Source organism: Lonchura striata, chromosome 34, assembly GCF_046129695.1.
Source record: "Lonchura striata isolate bLonStr1 chromosome 34, bLonStr1.mat, whole genome shotgun sequence".
Taxonomy (NCBI): Eukaryota; Metazoa; Chordata; class Aves; order Passeriformes; family Estrildidae; genus Lonchura; species Lonchura striata.
Genome location: NC_134636.1, coordinates 3,329,727 through 3,346,664, shown reverse-complemented (window position 1 = coordinate 3,346,664; position 16,938 = coordinate 3,329,727). Strand labels below are relative to the sequence as shown.

General features: G+C 55.6%; 1 protein-coding gene across 1 annotated transcript; it reads right to left on the bottom strand.

The window, feature by feature from the left end:
* Positions 1-251: 251 nt before the first annotated feature.
* LOC144247821 (serine/threonine-protein kinase pim-1-like) lies at positions 252-15,718 on the bottom strand. The gene is made up of 7 exons (XM_077789478.1): positions 15,536-15,718; positions 13,264-13,442; positions 2,252-2,681; positions 2,041-2,091; positions 1,470-1,836; positions 616-795; positions 252-358 (listed from the first exon to the last, which is right to left on the bottom strand). Exons 1-7 carry the CDS (start codon positions 15,716-15,718, stop codon positions 252-254), a joined length of 1,497 nt encoding a protein of 498 aa, XP_077645604.1.
* Positions 15,719-16,938: the final 1,220 nt, after the last annotated feature.

Sequence of the window (16,938 nt, the reverse complement as noted above, 5' to 3'; positions counted from 1 at the left end):
GGCTCTGCCCAGGGCCCCAGCTGCCAGGCAACTGGGACAAGCAAAACCACCTTGGATGGCAGCCACCAGTGCTGGGCAGAGCAGCTCAGCTCCAGCACAAGGGCTGCGTGTTCCCACCCAACAACCCCAGTGCATTGATATAGGCAAGGAAAAAAGTCTGGGTTTCCTTGCTTCTGATTGCCAGAGCATGTGTGGAGCTGTAACTTACCAGGGCCCTGCAGCAAAGTGTGCATGAGGCTCTCTCTCTTCATCTATGACAGGTGAATATCCTGTATCCATGGTTCACAGAACAGGTCTTCTAAGGAAGGTCTGTCCAAGAAGTGCATGGATAAACACCACCTGATAAGTTCTTGGCACTCTGGGCAGAGAAACCAGAAACCACCGGTCAGATAGAGAAGGCTCCTGTCTGCTTTGCCCCACTCTTCCCATGCCCAGGCCATGCTGCTTTTGTGCTCCCAGCTGGGCCTAAACTTTCCTATCAATTCCCTGTTGTGGAGGAGAGCAGGAGAGCAGGACATGTGCCACCTCCTCAGCGGCTGCCAGAGCGAGATGCTCACGAGCCCGCTGCTGTCTCCCAGCACTGGTGTTCCCCCGTGGCCAGAGATGAGGATCCACCTGGAGAGAGCCGCTGTGGCAGCGAGAGCCGATGGTCCCAGCTGATCTTCCGGCCCCTCCTGAAAGGGTGCTGCCCGCAGACCATCTGGTGCAGCAGGATGCCGAGGGACCAGATCGTTGCTGCCTCGCCATGGTACCAGCCCAAGCGGGTCCATTCCGGGGGGCTGTATGACAGTGTTCCTGTGGAATACAGATGGAGTTCATCAGGGGGATGCTGCTGCTTCCAGAGCCTGGCCCCAGCATCCCTGGGCATGCAGGGGCTGCCCCAGTGGCACACGGGATGACTACTGCACTCTCGCCAGCACCTGGGATTGTGTACAAACTCAGGGCTGGACAAGAAGCCACTGGTGTTGGAAGAGGGCAGCAGAAGCCCCAGCAAGGCCTGACCATGACATGTAAAGCAAAAACACACTCAGGACTGGGGGAATAAACAGGTCCTTATCCTCCCTGCCTGCAGTGCCCCAAAAATATTATGAAGCCAATATTTTATGTTTTCATAAAATATTATGAAAACAAGGTGAGTGGAGCAGTCCAAGCCCTTCCCCTCGCCTGCACACCAAACTGGCTGGTGCACTGGTCCTGGCCCCCTCCTCTGCTACCCCCACCCATGGGTGCTTTTGTCAGGCTGGCTGCTGCTGCTCCAACCCCAGCCCCAGGCAGAGTGGTGGGCAAAAACTGCCAGCAGGGCTGGAAGATGCCTCCCCACCCAGCCCCGCTCAAAAGTAACTCAGGTAAAGACTCAGAACCCTGACTGGCAGCAAAAGGGAGAATCCTCGCTGCCACACCCAGCTTGGCCTGTGAGATGTTGGGCCATGAGATGATGGGACCAGGAGCACACCCCTGCCCGGGCTCACCTGCAAAGTCAGTGTAGGCTGTGTCTTGCAGATAGGTGCCACAGCCAAAGTCGATCAATTTTGCCTGGCCAGTGGCCAGGTCAACCAGGATGTTCTCTGGTTTTATGTCGCGGTGCAGGACCCCGCGGCTGGTGCAATGCCGCACAGCCTCCAGCACCTGGCGGAACAGCTCCCGTGCCACCTCTTCACACAGGAACCTCCGTGCCCGAATGAAATGCAGGAGGTCCTGAGACCGCTCCGGCCGCTCCAGCACCATCACGATGCTGTTGGGGAGCTCAAACCACTCCAGCAGCTGGACCACACCAGGGAAGCCGGTGGACACCTTGTCCAGCAGGACGATCTCCAGGGGTGCGCTGGTGCCGTCGGGCTGCGGGAGGACCACGGTGCCACCAGTGGGACTGATGTCGTGCCAGGGCAGGGGAACCCCTCAGCCAGCCCGGGATGCTCTGCGCCCTGCGCTGGCCCCACGCCCGCTCCCCATCGAGGCGTCCTGGTAGCTTCCCCCATGCCGGGCCTCGCCTCATCCCCGCCCGGCACGGCCCGGCTGTTCCCGCTGGCCCCGCTCACTCACCAGCTCGCCCCAGCGCCGGACGCGGTTCCGTGGCACCCTTTTGATGGCCACCTGCAAGCCAAAGGCAGCAGCGGGCTGAGCTCGCCGCCCGCCCTGCCGAGCCCCATCCTCCTGCTTCCTTCTCCGCTGCCTCCTCCTTCCTCCTCCTTCTCTTCCTTCCCTATCCTCCTCCTCCTCCTCCTCCATGCCCGCCGCCGGCCCCGCCGCTCACCGGGGCGCCGTCCGAGAGCCGCGTGGCTGCGAACACTCTGCCGAAGCCGCCGCGCCCCAGCAGCGAACCCACTCGGTACCGCTCCTGCAGGGCCTCCTGCGCCTTCCCTGCGGGCGGGACGCGGCTGTCAGCGCTCGGCCCGGGGCCAGGAGCGGCCCCCGAGCGCCCCCCGAGCGCCTCGGGCCGGCCATCCCCAGGCCTTCGGTCTCGGCAACGGGACACGGGAGGCTCGGGGCCGGCGGCCGCGCTGCCGAGCGGCGGAGCTCGGGCCGGGGAAGCCGCAGCGGGGGCGGCGGGAGCGGCCGTGCCGCGTGTGTCCTCCGCGGGGCCCGGGAGGCGCCGGCGCCGGGGCCGGACCCTGCGGCGGGGCCGGGGCCGGGCTCGGGCCAGGCGGAGCCAAAGGGCGGCGATGCCGGCCCAGCCCCAGGCACTGATGCCCGCCCGGCAGCGCCACCGCCAGCACGGCCAGAGCCGGGCGGAGGCGAGACCGCGGCGGGGCGGGCGGGGCCGGGGACGGGGCAGCCCCGCCCGGGGCCGGGGGCGGGCCGGGGGCATGGCCCGGCCCGGCATGGGGAGAAGGAGGCGGGGAGAGGAGAGGGACACCGGGGAAGGACACCGAGGGGAAGGTGTCCGACAGCGGGAGAGGGAGAAGAGAAAGAGAAAGAAGAGAAAAACTGCTTTTGCTGCCGCTGCTGCCGCCGCTGCTGCCGCCGCCGCCGCTGCTGCCTCTGCAACTGAAGCACCGAGGCCGTTTGTCCGCGTGTCCGTTCCCCGCTCGCCCCACGAGCCCCACGGCCGAGCCCCGCGCGCCCCGGGGACAGCCCCTTCGTCTGTCCAGACACGGGAACTTTGCAGTGTGGAGCCCAGATCCAGAGTCCTGACTCCTGCACACTGGCAGAGGAATCCCCTCTGCTGTGTCGGTGCTGTGCATTGTCCTTGCTGAGGCTCAAACACCCTTGGGGCACATTCCCTTGCTGTAGGATTCCTACCTGACCCAAGCACTGCACTGATGTCTCCAGCGTTGCTTTCCAGTAAAAACAGGGGAAGGAAAACTGCGTGTAGCTCATGGTATTTTTCAGTGTTTATAACTTGCTAAGTGACCCATCTTAGAGGTGAGATCCATTTGGAATTCATGCCATGGAGAAGTCGTGCAACATGGAAAAGGAAAGCATAGAAAGAAAGAGGAAAACATCTTAGATACTTTCTTTCATTTTCATTGCACTTCTGCAAAGCTGTTCCACTTCTCCAGGAATCTTCTCCTGTCTGCTCTTGACAAGAACCTCTCATGGAGAACAAGGTCGAGCTTCTGTCCCAAGATTTGCCACCTGCTGCAGCTTCTCTTGGCTTTCCACACTGCACTGTGTGTGCAGCACGACTTTTGCAGCAAAGCAGGCCAAATGTTTGGATAACTTTACATGTCCTCTCTTTTCCTGGGGGGCTGGGGAGTTGTGCCACTGGTGAAGTGGCACAATTGTGACTGTTTGTCCTGGTTTAGGGCAAATTTTGTGAGGAAACCTCTAAAAGAAGTCCATCTACAAATCAAGTTCAAGCAGCCCCTCTCCCTACTATTTCAGGAGAAGACTTCCCTGGAGAAAAGTGGAAAAACCAGTTTATTTAACAAGTAAAGTGTTCACAAGCATGAATAATATGAAATAAACCCCCTCAGAGTTCTGAAGAGATGGCAATTCAGAAAGTCCTTTCTGTGGGTTGTAGTTGGCTCACTCGGTCTCTTCTCAGTCCCTCTGGCACTGGAATGCAGGGTCCCAGACCTCAGTGGGCCACAGGTGTGAGCTGCCAGTGTTTTTCTGGGTTTTCAGTCCAGAGCAGGTTTAAACAGTTCCAAGAAAAAGGAAAGTCTGTGATGGTTATTAAATTGTTCAAATGTTCAACTCCTGTTTGTTGGCAAGAAACCTTTCTGTGCCTCTGAGTGTCACCATCCCTGAGCCCAAAGGACACAAACCTGATGAGTTGTGGTTTCCACTGCAGGGGCACTTGGGACCTTGGCTCTGCACAGGAGAGCTCTTCATCCACTTTCTCTCTTTTCCCCCCTCTGGGCATGGAGGGAGCTTCTGACTTCAGCACGTGACTCGTGTGTGGAAAGAGCAAATTTGGGCAGAATCGGGGCAGGGAGGGTTTGGGGGGACCTTGGGATCTGTGCTGGGTACAGAAAGTGTTTTCCATTGCTCTGAGACTGGCTACTGTGCAAAGTGGATTTAATAGCCAGCAGAGGAATGACTTCTGCATTTGATGGAGCTGTGCCTTCCCTTGGCTTTGTTGGCTGACAAGAATTGAACATCCCTCTGTGTCTCAGGTAGCTCTTACTCCAAGGAAAGCAGGTGGGGGTTGGAGCCAAGGAGCTGAAACCTGCAGGTGCAGCATGGGCTGGAGGGAGCTCAGATTTGCACAAGGCTGCTCTGAGTGCCAGGGCTTGGATGGGGGAAATGGTGGGGTGGGGGTAGGGACAGAGTCTGATGGATTGTCAGCCATCAAGGGTCTTGATTTTCATATCTATTTCAACTGTATGAGGAGGTACTTGAATTCAGTGTCAAGTGGAGATTGCACATATTCATTTATGTGGAATAAAAAGATGAAACAGGACCTAACAAATCTTTTCTGTGTCTTTGTAAAAATAAAGCATTCACTTTGAATACACTACTAAAGCCTGCCTAATTAATCACAAAATATTTGAAAACTTAAATCAAATTATTCCAAGAGGCTTGGCTTGTTCAAGTATTCTGAGTGTTAATGAGCTTTGGGGCACTATTTCTCCAGTGAATCTAACTCAGAGTACACAAATTATTGTAATTCCTTTTAAATGTCTCCTTGAGAGAGTTGCTTGGGGGATGAGGGTCAGGGCTTGTGTGTCCTGCTTGGCACAGTCCAGGCAGGGCTTTCACAGCCCCATGCCACACTCCATTTCCCAGCTGGAGCCGCTGGTGCCTCTGAGTTCTGCTGCCCCAGCCCCAGGGAGGACTTGGGGTCATTTGGTCACTCAGGAGCTGGGCTGGGAGCTCCAGAGGTGGCTGTGGAGCATTGCCTGTGCTGTGGCAGGGACTGGCAGACACTGCTGGGCTGGGATAGAGGCTCTGGGGGGATTGGGGTTCCAGGGCAGGGCAGTGCTGGGGCTCCAGGGCAGGGCAAGGCTGGACCTGCCCCTTCCTCCCCCACACACAAAACGTTTCCAGCCAACAATCTCCTCCAGTCTTTCACACCAGGCAATGTTGGAGGTGTAATCCCAATTCTGGACATAGGCACCTGGATAAGAAGAGTTCTGTTCCATAGGAAGCAAAGCACAGAGCCCCAGTGTTTGGAAGGCAGATGAGAGCCTCACAAGGCCAAGGTCAGCCAGACTTGTCAGGAATGGCAGATTGTCTGCAGGCAGCCTCTGGATATAGGGAATTTTGGAGACAGAATCCCAATTTTGGCCATGGGCACCTGGAGAAGCAGGACAGTGTTGCAATGCGGGCAGCCTCTCTTGCCGCGATACCCCGAGCAGTGGCGTGCTGGGGGGTGAGAGGGAAGAGAACGGGCGGCTGCTCCCCCTGTGAAGCTCTGCAGTCCCACTTGGCGTGGGGAGGCAACACGGGACTTGGGGGTGAACAGGATGGTTTCATTCAGTGAGCCCCAAGACCCTCTGGGGAGGGCGAACAAAGGTTTTATACCAGAACTCAAGAGGCGGGGTATAGGAACAGCAACCAGTGAGGGTACGCCTGGGGAAGAGTCTAAGGAGGGACTAACATAGCACAAACCTATCAGGGGAAACAGGGCAGTGGAGTAACACAAAGTAACCAAAAGGATGCTGAGCCTCACTAAATAGACAGGGAATGCTCTGGAAGCAGGGGAGGAGGCTACGAGGAGTGACAGGGAATGTTCTGGGGAAAGGGGCAGGGAAAGGGAGGATTGACAACTTGGAGAGGAGCCGGGTAGGGAAGGGCTTGGGAAGATTGAAAACTGGGCAAGGGAGGAGATTAGGGGTTGGGGGTTGAACATACACAGAACAAATATCAAACTAAAGAAAAACACACAACAGGACAATTCTTTCCCATAGGAAGGAAAGCATGGAGCCTTCCCCAGTGTTTTGGGCACAGATGAGAGGTGACCCTCATGAAACCACTGTCAACCAGACTTGTCCTGGCAATATTCCTATGGGAACAATCCCTGGATAAAAGGACACTTGGACGTAAAATCCCAGTTCTGGCCATGGGCACTTGGAGGAGAAGGAGAGTTCTTTTCCACTGAAAGGAAAGCAGGGAGCCCCAGTGTTTCCTGTCCCAGTGAGCCCCAGTAGCAGAGAAGAAACCTTTAACATGCCAAGGTCAGCTGGACCAGTCAGGCAGTCCACGGGAGGCCAAACCAGCCAGACCTGTTCTGTGTTCCTTTGGTTGCATGGGGCCCCACAGTGTTACAATAGCCCCTGGGTTCCATGAGACCTCCTAGTTTCACAATGGTTCCAATGATTCCATGAGGCCATGGAGTGTCCCAATGGTCTCCATGGTTCCCCAGGCCCCACAATGACACATGAGTCCTCTGATCCATGAGGCCCACAATGTCACAATGGACCTTTGGACCATGGGGGTTTGCAGTGTCACAATGGTCTCCTTTGGCTCCACAGTGTCACAATGGACCACTGATGACACGAGGCCCCACAGTGTCACAATGGTCCTCTTGGTTCTGTGGGGACCCCAGGGTCACAATGGTCTCACTGGTTCCATGAGGCCTCAGAGTGTCACAATGCTTTGCTGATTCCATTGGGTATCATAGTATCCCAATGGTCTCCATGATCCAATCTGTCCCCCAAGTGTCACAATGGTGTCCATTGTTCCATGGTGCCTCACAGTGTCACAATGGCCCCTTGGTCTCACAGGCCCCACAGTGTCACAATGGCTCCTTGTTTCCATGGTTCCTGTGCTGGTGCATTCCCTCCTCCCCTTCTCAGGCTGCCCTGCCAGCTGAGAAATCCTCACTGGGCCTCGGTCTTGGCCAACAGCCCCTGGGCTCAGCTCCTCTGGAGCTCATCACAAACACGCTCTGCTCCAGGCACTGCTGCTGCCCAGCCAGCTCCTGGTTACTTTAGGAGCAGCCCTGGAACTGTTTGTGTCCCCTCAGTGGCACAACATCCCTGTTCTCACCCTGCCAAAGAAAGCTGCTGATGCCAAGTGCGGCCAGGATGAAACATGGCTGGGACTGCAGCCCCTCTCTAGGGGCCCTACAAAGAGCGCTCCAAAAGGAGCCCTTGGAGCTCTCCTGGGCCAGCGACTCCCTCTGAGTGGGGCCTCTCCGAGCCGGGAACTCTCCCGTTTGCTGAATTCAGGGATCCCGAAACAACGAGGGAGCCTGGGCCGATCCCCCCACTCCTCCAGGCTCAACCCTTCCCTGCTGGGGAGATGCCAAAGCATCCTCAAGGAGCATTTCCCCGCCCTTAGGGGAATTTCTCACAGGTGCCTTGCACTGACTCTCTGTGTCTGTGTGCACACAGGAGTGCCTGTGCTGGGGAATGTGGCAGAAATGCTGCTCTCTGAGGGCTCTGAGTGCCCTGGATAGCTGAGCCTGTCAGGCCTGTAAGTGAGGTCAAGTGATGCAGCCTAAGCTAAGTTAAATGCTGCTAAGAGTTGTTTTTTGCTATAAGTTATAAGCTGAGCTAAATACTGTTAAATGATATTCCTCTGTTAAATTGAAAAGTCGTAGGTTATAAGTTATGTTAAATACTGTTAATATCTGTTCTTTTGCTAAATTTTGAAGTTGAAGGTAGAAGTTAAGGTTAAGGTATAAGTTAAGTCCTGTTAAATTTGAGCTCTGTTCAGCTTTTGGCCCATATTCCTTTTATCCTTGCCCTCACTGTTCTATGTGTCCCTGTGCCACATACAGGGACAGTTCTCTGATCATTTCAGTTTGATTGCCTGGATTTTGTTTGGATTTGTGGTTGATTTGTTTCCTAGGGGTGCCTTAAGTGTGAAGTGTTCAGTCAGGAGCAGAGTGACTCTTGCCAAGGAACTTTGTGGTGCTGTCACTTAATACTAAATCTGGTTTTTGCTGCTCCCTTGCTGGGGACTTTTCAGCGCTCTCAAGCCCTCGTTGGTAACAGGGTGAAGGAGCCCTGGCCAAGGCTCTGGCCCTGGGGGACACAGGGACACTGCCAGGGGGTCCCTGTCCCCCCGTCCCAACCCCCACAGCCCCAGCCCCCGTCCCTGTGTCGGGCTCTGGGGTTGATCTCGTGGAACATCCTCTGGGGGAGGCTGTGGCGAGGGGGGCGGGGGGACCTGGGGGGACAGGGGACCCCCCTGTGCATGAGCAGTGTTGGACTTCTCTGGGGGAAACTGGGGCAGAGTGACCTCCTCAGCGAAATCACGCAGCCCCTGAGATGTCACACAGCCCCTGGGATGTCACAAAGCCCCTGCGATGTCACACAGCTCCTGTGATGTCACACAGCCCCCGTAATGTCACAGGACCCCTGGGATGTCACACAGGCCCTGTGATGTCACACAGCCCCAGTGATGTCACACAGCCAACTGTGAAGTCACACAGCCCTTGCGATGTCACACAGCCCCAGTGATGTCACACAGCCCCTGCGATGTCACACAGCCCACTCTGAGATGTAAGAGGCCAGCTGGGATTTCATACAGCTGCTCTGTGATGTCACAGCCTACTCTTTGAGGTCCCAATCTGCTCTGTGATGTCACAAAATCTGCCCTGTGGCGTCACAGCCCAGCCTGTGAAGTCACAGTCACCCTTTAATGTCACAGCCTGCTCTGTGATTTCACAGTCAGCTCTGTGATGGCACAACCCACTCTCTATTGTCTCAGCCTTCTCTGTGACATCACACAGCTGCTCTGTGATGTCACAGAGGCCTTCTCTATGATGGCAGAGTCTTCTATGTAGCCTCACAGCCCATTCTGTGATGACACACAGCCAGCCTGAAATGTCATAGACAGCTTTGTGACATCACAACCTCTTCTGTGATGTCCAACCTCCTCTGTGATGTCACAGCCTGCTCTGTGATGGCAAAACCCACTTATCATGTCACACAGCACCTCTGTGGCCTCACAGACCCATCCTGTCATGTCACAACACCTTCAGTGATGTAACACAGCCACCCTATAATGTCACAGCACACTCTGTGACCTCACAGCTTGCTCTGTGATGTCATACAGACATCCTGTGATGTCACAGCCTGCTCTGTGATGTCACATAATCACAGAAACACAGAATTATGGAGTTGGAAGAGATCTTTAAGGTCATCAAATCCAACCCATGCCCTAACACCACTTCAGCTGAACCATGGCACTGAGTGCCACATCCAGTCTTTTTTTAAACATATCCAAGGATGCTGACTCCATCACCTCCCTGGACAGACAATTCCAGTACTTTATCACCCTTTCCATAAAAAACATTTTTCCTAATATCCAATCTAAATTTCCCTTTGTGCAGCATAAGACTGTGTCCTCTGGTTCTGTCAGCTGCTGTGAGGAGAAAGAGACCAACCCCCACCTGACTGCAACCACCTTTCAGGGAGTGTAGAGAGTGGTAAGGTCACCTCTGAGCCTCCTCTTCTCCGGGCTAAACAACCCCAGCTCCCTCAGTTGTTCCTCACAGGACTTGTGTTCCAAGCACATCACCAGCCTTGCTGCCCTTCTCTGGACATGCTCCAGGTCCTCCATGACCTTCCCAAACTGGGTGGCCCAGAACTGGACACAGCACTTGAGGTGCTGCCCAACCAGGGCAAGTACAGGGGAAGAATCACTGCCCTGCTCCTGCTGGCCACACCATTCCTGATCCAGGCCAGGAGCCATTGGCCTTCTGGGCCACCAGGGCACACTTCTGGCTCATGTTCAACCGGCTTTAGACCAGTGCCCCCAGGTCCCTTTCTGCCTGGGCACTGACCAGCCACACCATCTCCAGCCTGTAATGTTGCAGGGGGTGTTTGTGGTCAAAATCCAGGGATGGGCACTTGGATTTACTAAGCTTCATCTTATTGGACTCTGCCCATCCCTCCAACCCTTCCAGGCCTCCCTGCAGAGCCCTCCCACCTTCCAACAGATGGACACACGCTCCCAGCTTAGTGTCATCTGCAGATTTACTAATGAAAGGCTCAATCCCCACATCCATGTCGTCAATAAAAACATTGAACAGAGCTGGCCCAGCACAGAGCCCTGAGGGACACCACTGGTGACTGTCCCCAGCTGGATGCAGCACCGCTCACCACCACTCTCTGGGCCGGCCATGCAGCCAGTTCTGAGCCCAGCACAGAGTGCTCCTGTCCCAGCCGTGGGCTGCAGCTTTTCCAGGAGTGTGCTGTGGGAGGCAGTGCCAAAGGCCTTGCTGGAGTCCAAATAGACACATCCACAGGCTGTCCCTCATCCACCAGGAGGGTCACCTGGTCATGAAAGGAGACCAGGTTGGTCCAACACGACCTACCCCTCCTAAACCCCTGCTGCCTGGGTCTGACACCCTGGCCATCCTGTAAGTGCTGTGTGGTGACACTCAGTGTTAACTGCTCCATGACCTTACTGGATACTGAGGTCAGGCTGTCTGGCCTGTAATTACCAGGATCCTCCTTCCCACCCTTGCTGTGAATGGGCATCACATTGGGCAGCTTCCAGTCATCTGGAACCTCCCCAGTGAGCCAGGACTGCTGGAAAATGATGGAGAGCAGCTTGGCAAGCTCATCTGCCAGCTCCCTCATCGCCCTGGGGTGGATCCCATCTGGTCCCATGGATTTATGAACATCCAAGCAGCTCAGCAGTTCTCTGATTGCCTCCCCCTGGATAACAGTGGCCCACTCTGCTCCCTGACACCATCTACCAGCCCAGGAGGACAATTGTCCTGAAGGCAAATCGTCTTCTCACTAAAGACTGAGGCAAAGATGGCATTAAGCACCTCTTCCTTCTCTCCATCTGCAGTTATTAAATTCCCTTCCACATCTAATAAAGAACAAAGGTTGACCTTACCCTTCCTTTTACCATTAATATATTAATAAAAACAATTTTTATTAGCCTTTACTGAAGTTGCCATTTTAAGTTCAAACTGAGCTTCAGCTTCCCTAATTTCTTTCCTACATTGTTGCAGAGGATAGATAGATATGATTGTTTTCTTAGCTAGCCGAATGTCACTCTGTCCTTATCCTGGAGTGAAATGGACTGTTCCATCCCACCCCCCAAAAGATTGTGACTCATCCTGCACCTCTGTACCTGCCCCTAAAACATCAGAGTCTGTAACCCCATTGGCCCATGCCTTGTCCCAGCCCACCTAGGAGCCCCTGATAAGGGGGCTCCGAGGGGCCATGCGGTCTCTTGGACTTTCTCCCCCGCTCTTGGACTTCCTCCCTCTCTTGGACTTCCTCCCCTCTTCCCCTCCTGGGGCTTCCCCTTTCCTGAACCCTTCTCCTTTTGTCTCTCCCCTCCCCCCATCCTCCTAAGCCCGGCCATTTGCTACGCCTGAGAGCACGAGGCTCGGGCATTCCTGGATCCCCAATAAACCTGTCTCCCCAAGAGCAAGCATCAGAGATCTCTGCCTCCCTACACCCCCACTGTGCAGGAGATTACTCTTCTCACAACTGGCGTCCAACCTGGAAGGAAAAGGAATCCACGCATCTCGACACCTCCATGCATGGTAATTACCTGTGATAGCCTCCTCTTCGCTCTGAGCACAGGCTGTCGTTGCTAAGCAACGTAGAAGCCTTTAAAGATTTGCTGAGGCAATTTACCCTCGAGCACCATAGCCCATGAGTAGCCAGCTTTTGGAGCTCTTGGAACTGCCCGAGCAAGGAACCGCTGCGGAGCTGCAGCAAACCCGAGCTGTGAGCTGGTGGCACGTGGCCACATTAAGAGAGCGCACAGAGCACTGCCTAGCACTTCCTGCGCTGGAAGCCCCGAGGGCGGAGGTCTGAAGGTTCCGAGCATGGAAAAGCCATCCGGAGAGATGTCCGGAGCTCTGAGGGGACCTGTGCAGACCCCTGAGGAGAGAGTCTCTCTTTTGCGAACTCGAGGTGAGCTACACAGGTCTAAAATATGGGACAATCCCACTCTGCTGAAGATAGAGATCTCTATAAGCAATTTAACCATCTTTTACGTAGTCATGACAGTACTTTGCCTAAGAAAGAGTTAAAAAATCTCCTGGAATGGGTCCTGCCCCACTTCCCTCATGCTGAACGGTCAGCCGCTATTACCAAAGAATTCTGGGACTCAGTAGGTGATAAGGTTTTTATTGACATTTACAGAAGAGACCCCAATGCTTGTGATTTGCTCCCAGCTTTTAGAGCGGTGGCTGAATCGTTCGTTCTGTGAAAGCCAGTCCCGGCCATGTGGCCGGCCTGCGCGGCTGCTGACGACCCACCGCGATCCCCTTCCACCCCGTCCCTCCCCACCTGCCGTGACCCCATCCCTAACCGCCGCGGCCGCCCCCACCCCGGCCCCTGCGACCCCCCCCCCCAACCCGCCCAACCCCCGCCCCGCGCTGCCGGGCGCCGGCCCCCGCGGCCGCCCCCACCCCTGCCGCTTCCGCCGCGACCCTCCCCCCAACCGCCGCGGCCGGCCCCGGCCCCGTTCCATCCCCGTGCCGCACGCCCCCATCACCCGCCCCCGTGAGCCCCCCCCCCCCGCACCCCCCCAATCCCCACCCTGCGCCGTTCTGTGCCGGCCCGCATTGGCTCGGTGGCTGCGGGCCCGGCGGCCGGGGCTGCCCTGATCCCGCCGCACTCCACGGGGCTTCTGCCCGCCCCGGCTCCCCCCAAAACCCCTCTAGTAGTGGTGGTTGCTACTTTTGCTGGCCTGTTACAAAGAGGCTTCGCCGCGTTTCTACAAACACTCGAACCGGCGCTTGCCGCGGCCGCCTTGCCGCCACCGCCCGCGCCGGGAGAGCGTGTGGCCATGCCCTCAATCTTGGCCACGTGGGAAAATCCACCGGGAAGACCGGTGTCCCCACCCCAGCCTGAGCCCCGGCCGCGGGGGGACACCCCGGGGCCCCGCGCCGCCACCCCGCCACCCCCCGCCCCCTGGCAACCTCCCCGCGGCGCGGGCCTGACATCAGAGGGGTCTGGCCGCGCGGCAGACGCGGCCGCCATCTTGGCTCGGCCGGCGGACCACGTGGTGCGCCCCACGCATGCGCGGTTCGCGGTGCCCCCGGTCTGGCCAGTTCCTGCCGCCTCTGCCACGCCGCCGATGGAGCCTGCCACTCCCCCCACGCCCCGTGCCGCGGTCTGCAATCAACCAGAACCCGTGAGCTCAGAGGCGGCAACAGTGGGACCCCCAGAGCCACCAGAAGGAGTTCCACCGCCGCTGCCACGGCCGGGGAGTCCCGAGTCACTTCCGGGTTAGCCGCTAAAGCCCTCCTCGCCGAATATCCGCCTGGAACTCCTTCCAGCCACGCAACAAATAGTTCCCCTCACACCGCCGCCCCCACCGCCCCTGGACGCCTCCGCTTCCTCTCCTATGCTTTATCCACATTCCACAGCTGCAGCCCCATCCTTGATACGTCCTTCCACACGCGCTGGTTCCTCTCTGATGGCTTCGCTTACAGACACCTCTCCTCCTGCCCCTCTACCCCAGCTATCAGCAGCTGCTGCATCTGACTTACAGCTTAGCATGCAGCCAGGGAAAGAGGAACAGACCTGGCAGCTGCTATGACAAATACAGGATCCACAAAGAACTATACTACCCCTACCAATACCAGCCCTGCTACTCCAGTTTCCCAAAATGCCCAGAAAAGCACTGATAACCTCCAACTGATAGACAGGCATATATCCAAACCTCATAGTCCCAGAGAATGGACAGCTGTCCCATCTCTGGATGAGAGAAAATTCCTAAAAGCAGCAAAAGATAGTAGTTTCCCTTTTTCCTATGGTTACCAGCTGTTGGGAAGTACCATAGAAAAGACGTCCGAGGCCCTAGAATGCAGCTTATTAAAACAGAAGAGGGGAATGTATCAGGCCACACCCCAAAACAGGTTCAGCAAAGCCCCATACGCATACAGTTTTTCAAATTGCTGTATAGGACAGCTTGATATCCCCATTTACAGACACTTTCTGAACAACAAAAAACCAAAAATAAAAGTCTTAATCAAAACCTCAGTCACAGGACAAATAGAAAGCCCATGCAACCTTGTAACATGGGAGAGAGGGTTTGCTTGTGTCTCTACAGGCGAAGGACTCAGAGGGGTCCCAGCAAAGAATGTAAAGTCCTACCACGCACCAGAATCTGGCAGTACCCTCACAAATGGCAGTGACTTTGCAGGTGCAAACCAGGAGGCAGTTGCTCAGACCTAAACTGCAAAGCCAAGAAGAAAACTGCCCACCAGAAACAACCCCAGACTATGGACATATTCTTTTTTTCACATGCATGTTACTTTTGTACCCTTGTTGTTACAGTGTTCTCTTGTTTCAAATTTTGTATTGAATTTTCACCTATAGGTTAAGCAAAGACAAATGCCTGGGTTGCTCTAGCCAAGACTGCAAGCTCTGGTACCATATCTCTAGCTGATACAAAGCCCTAATAGACCTTTCCAACCTAGTCAATTATAGAACCTTCCCCAGAAGGTTCCGATAAAGATACCTCAGTTAAATTCTTCCATTAGACTAAAGCAGTCAACAGGTTAAAATGCTCAATCAGTAAAGAAATAAACGCCACCTCGATTACAATTAATAATCTAGCTAAACAGTTTATCTGAAGGTTTGAGCTCTGCATCTTGGCTAAAGGAACTCTGTAAAATACGCCTGATTGTTTTAAGAGTAGTAAGTGTAGTTTCAGTACCAATATGTTATATTGTGGGATGATTATTCTCCTGCACGGTGGGGGTGTAGGGAGGCAGAGATCTCTGAAGCTTGCTCTTGCGGGGAGAGGTTTATTGGGGATCCAGGAATGCCCGAGCCTCGTGCTCTCAGGCGTAGCACGTGGCCGGGCTTAGGAGGACGGGGGAGGGGAGGGAGAAACGGAGGGTTTAGGAGAGGGGAAGCCCCAGGAGGGAAGGAAGTCCAAGAGCGGGGGAGAAAGTCCAAGAGGCCGCATGGCCGCTCGGAGCCCCCTTATCAGGGGCTCCTAGGCGGGCTGGGACAAGGCATGGGCCAATGGGGTTACAGACTCCGATGCTTCAGGGGCACGTACAGAGGTGCGGGATGAGCCACAATCTTTTGGGGGGTGGGATGGAACAGTCCATTTCACTCCAGGATTCATCCAAGGGCAGAAGTGACCTTCGGCTAGCTAAGATAACAATCATATCTCTCCTCTGCAACATTATATACCCGAAGTTGTGCAAAAATAGTAATTAAGTCAATATTTAGCTTTTAAAAAGTTTAACGAAAAGGGCAATTGTTGCAGAGGATAGATAGATATGATTGTTATTGTTATCGCCGGTGGCCAGCACGGCGATCTCGTTCTCCACGCCGCGCTCCAGCCCGTAGTGGGAGGCGAGGGCGCTGACCAGCCACTGCGTGCGCCGGGCCGGCCGCCCGTAGGGGTCCCAGCCCTCCGGCGGCTCCATCGCGCCCGCCCGGCCCGCGGCGCTGCCCGAGCATCCCGAGCGCCCGCCCGGCCGAGCGCTCGGCCCCGGCCCGCGGCGGGGCGGGACGGGCGGGGCGGGGCCGCCGCCGCTCCAGCGCCGCTCGCCGAGCAGCGTCCGCCTTTGTCCGGCACCAAAAGGGATTCTGGCAAAGCGGCCCGGTGCCGCCCTGCTCCGTCTGGCTGCCGAGCCTGCGCCCCAAGTGCGTCTCTCATTTCTTAACTCCTTTCTCCCCTCTGCTTTCTCTTGAACGCAAGCAAGACAGCAGCATCGCAGAATCCACTTGGGCAAGTAAGGCTCGTGAACGATTGAGTGCTTACACTAAATTAAAAACCCAATGTGCTTGAAAGCCGACCTTCCGTTCACTCAGACCTGCTCACCTCTGTCGATGAGCTGACTTTATGTGTTGCTGTGTGTCTTTTCAGGGGTCTGGCATAGAGATGAGTGAGCGTTAAACTCGCTCAAAGGAGCTGCCCAAAGCAGTGACTTTGCTCTCTCTTTGGCTAGCGAGTAGGACTGGTCTTGTTGAATACAGGCAGCAGCACAAGCAGGGATCCTCCACCAGCAAAGACATGCCACAAACCAGGACGGGCAGGAGAGGGACTGTGGCACCAGAGGGACCGTGGCACCAGAGGGGACTGTGGCACCAGAGGGGACCGGGGCACCAGAGGGGACCGTGGCACCTGAGGGGACCGTGGCACCAGCTGTGCCCCACTACCATGAGCAGGGTGGCAAAGCCAGGTGCTGCTAACAGGCTGCATTAACAGCCCAGGAAAGGCATCATGAGGAGCCGGGTCTGGGGACCAGCCAAGGAGTCCTGTCAAGACCAAATAGTTTGAATATTCTCTCTAGGGCAAAAAAAAAGCAAACCAAACCAGCTGATATGTGAGGAAAGTGAATTCAAGTTCATTTAAAGTGCTGCTCAATCCAGGGCTGGGTTTCTTGTGAATGAACTGATGCTAATAAATATTTTCTTTCATATGGTGGGGTTTCTCTTCAAACAGGCTTTGATGAGAAATTTCTGACCCCATTTGGTTTTGCTCTTTTAAGATAAATCCAGAACCTGAGTAGCTTTGTCGAAGAATGAAGAATTGTTTGTAGCTCAGTTTTTTCTCAGGAAGAGCCTTACATTTTAGCCCACGAGGAAGGTAAGGGAAAGGTTTAAAAGCTTTCCCCTCCTGGAGTGCCACATTCTCAGAGGA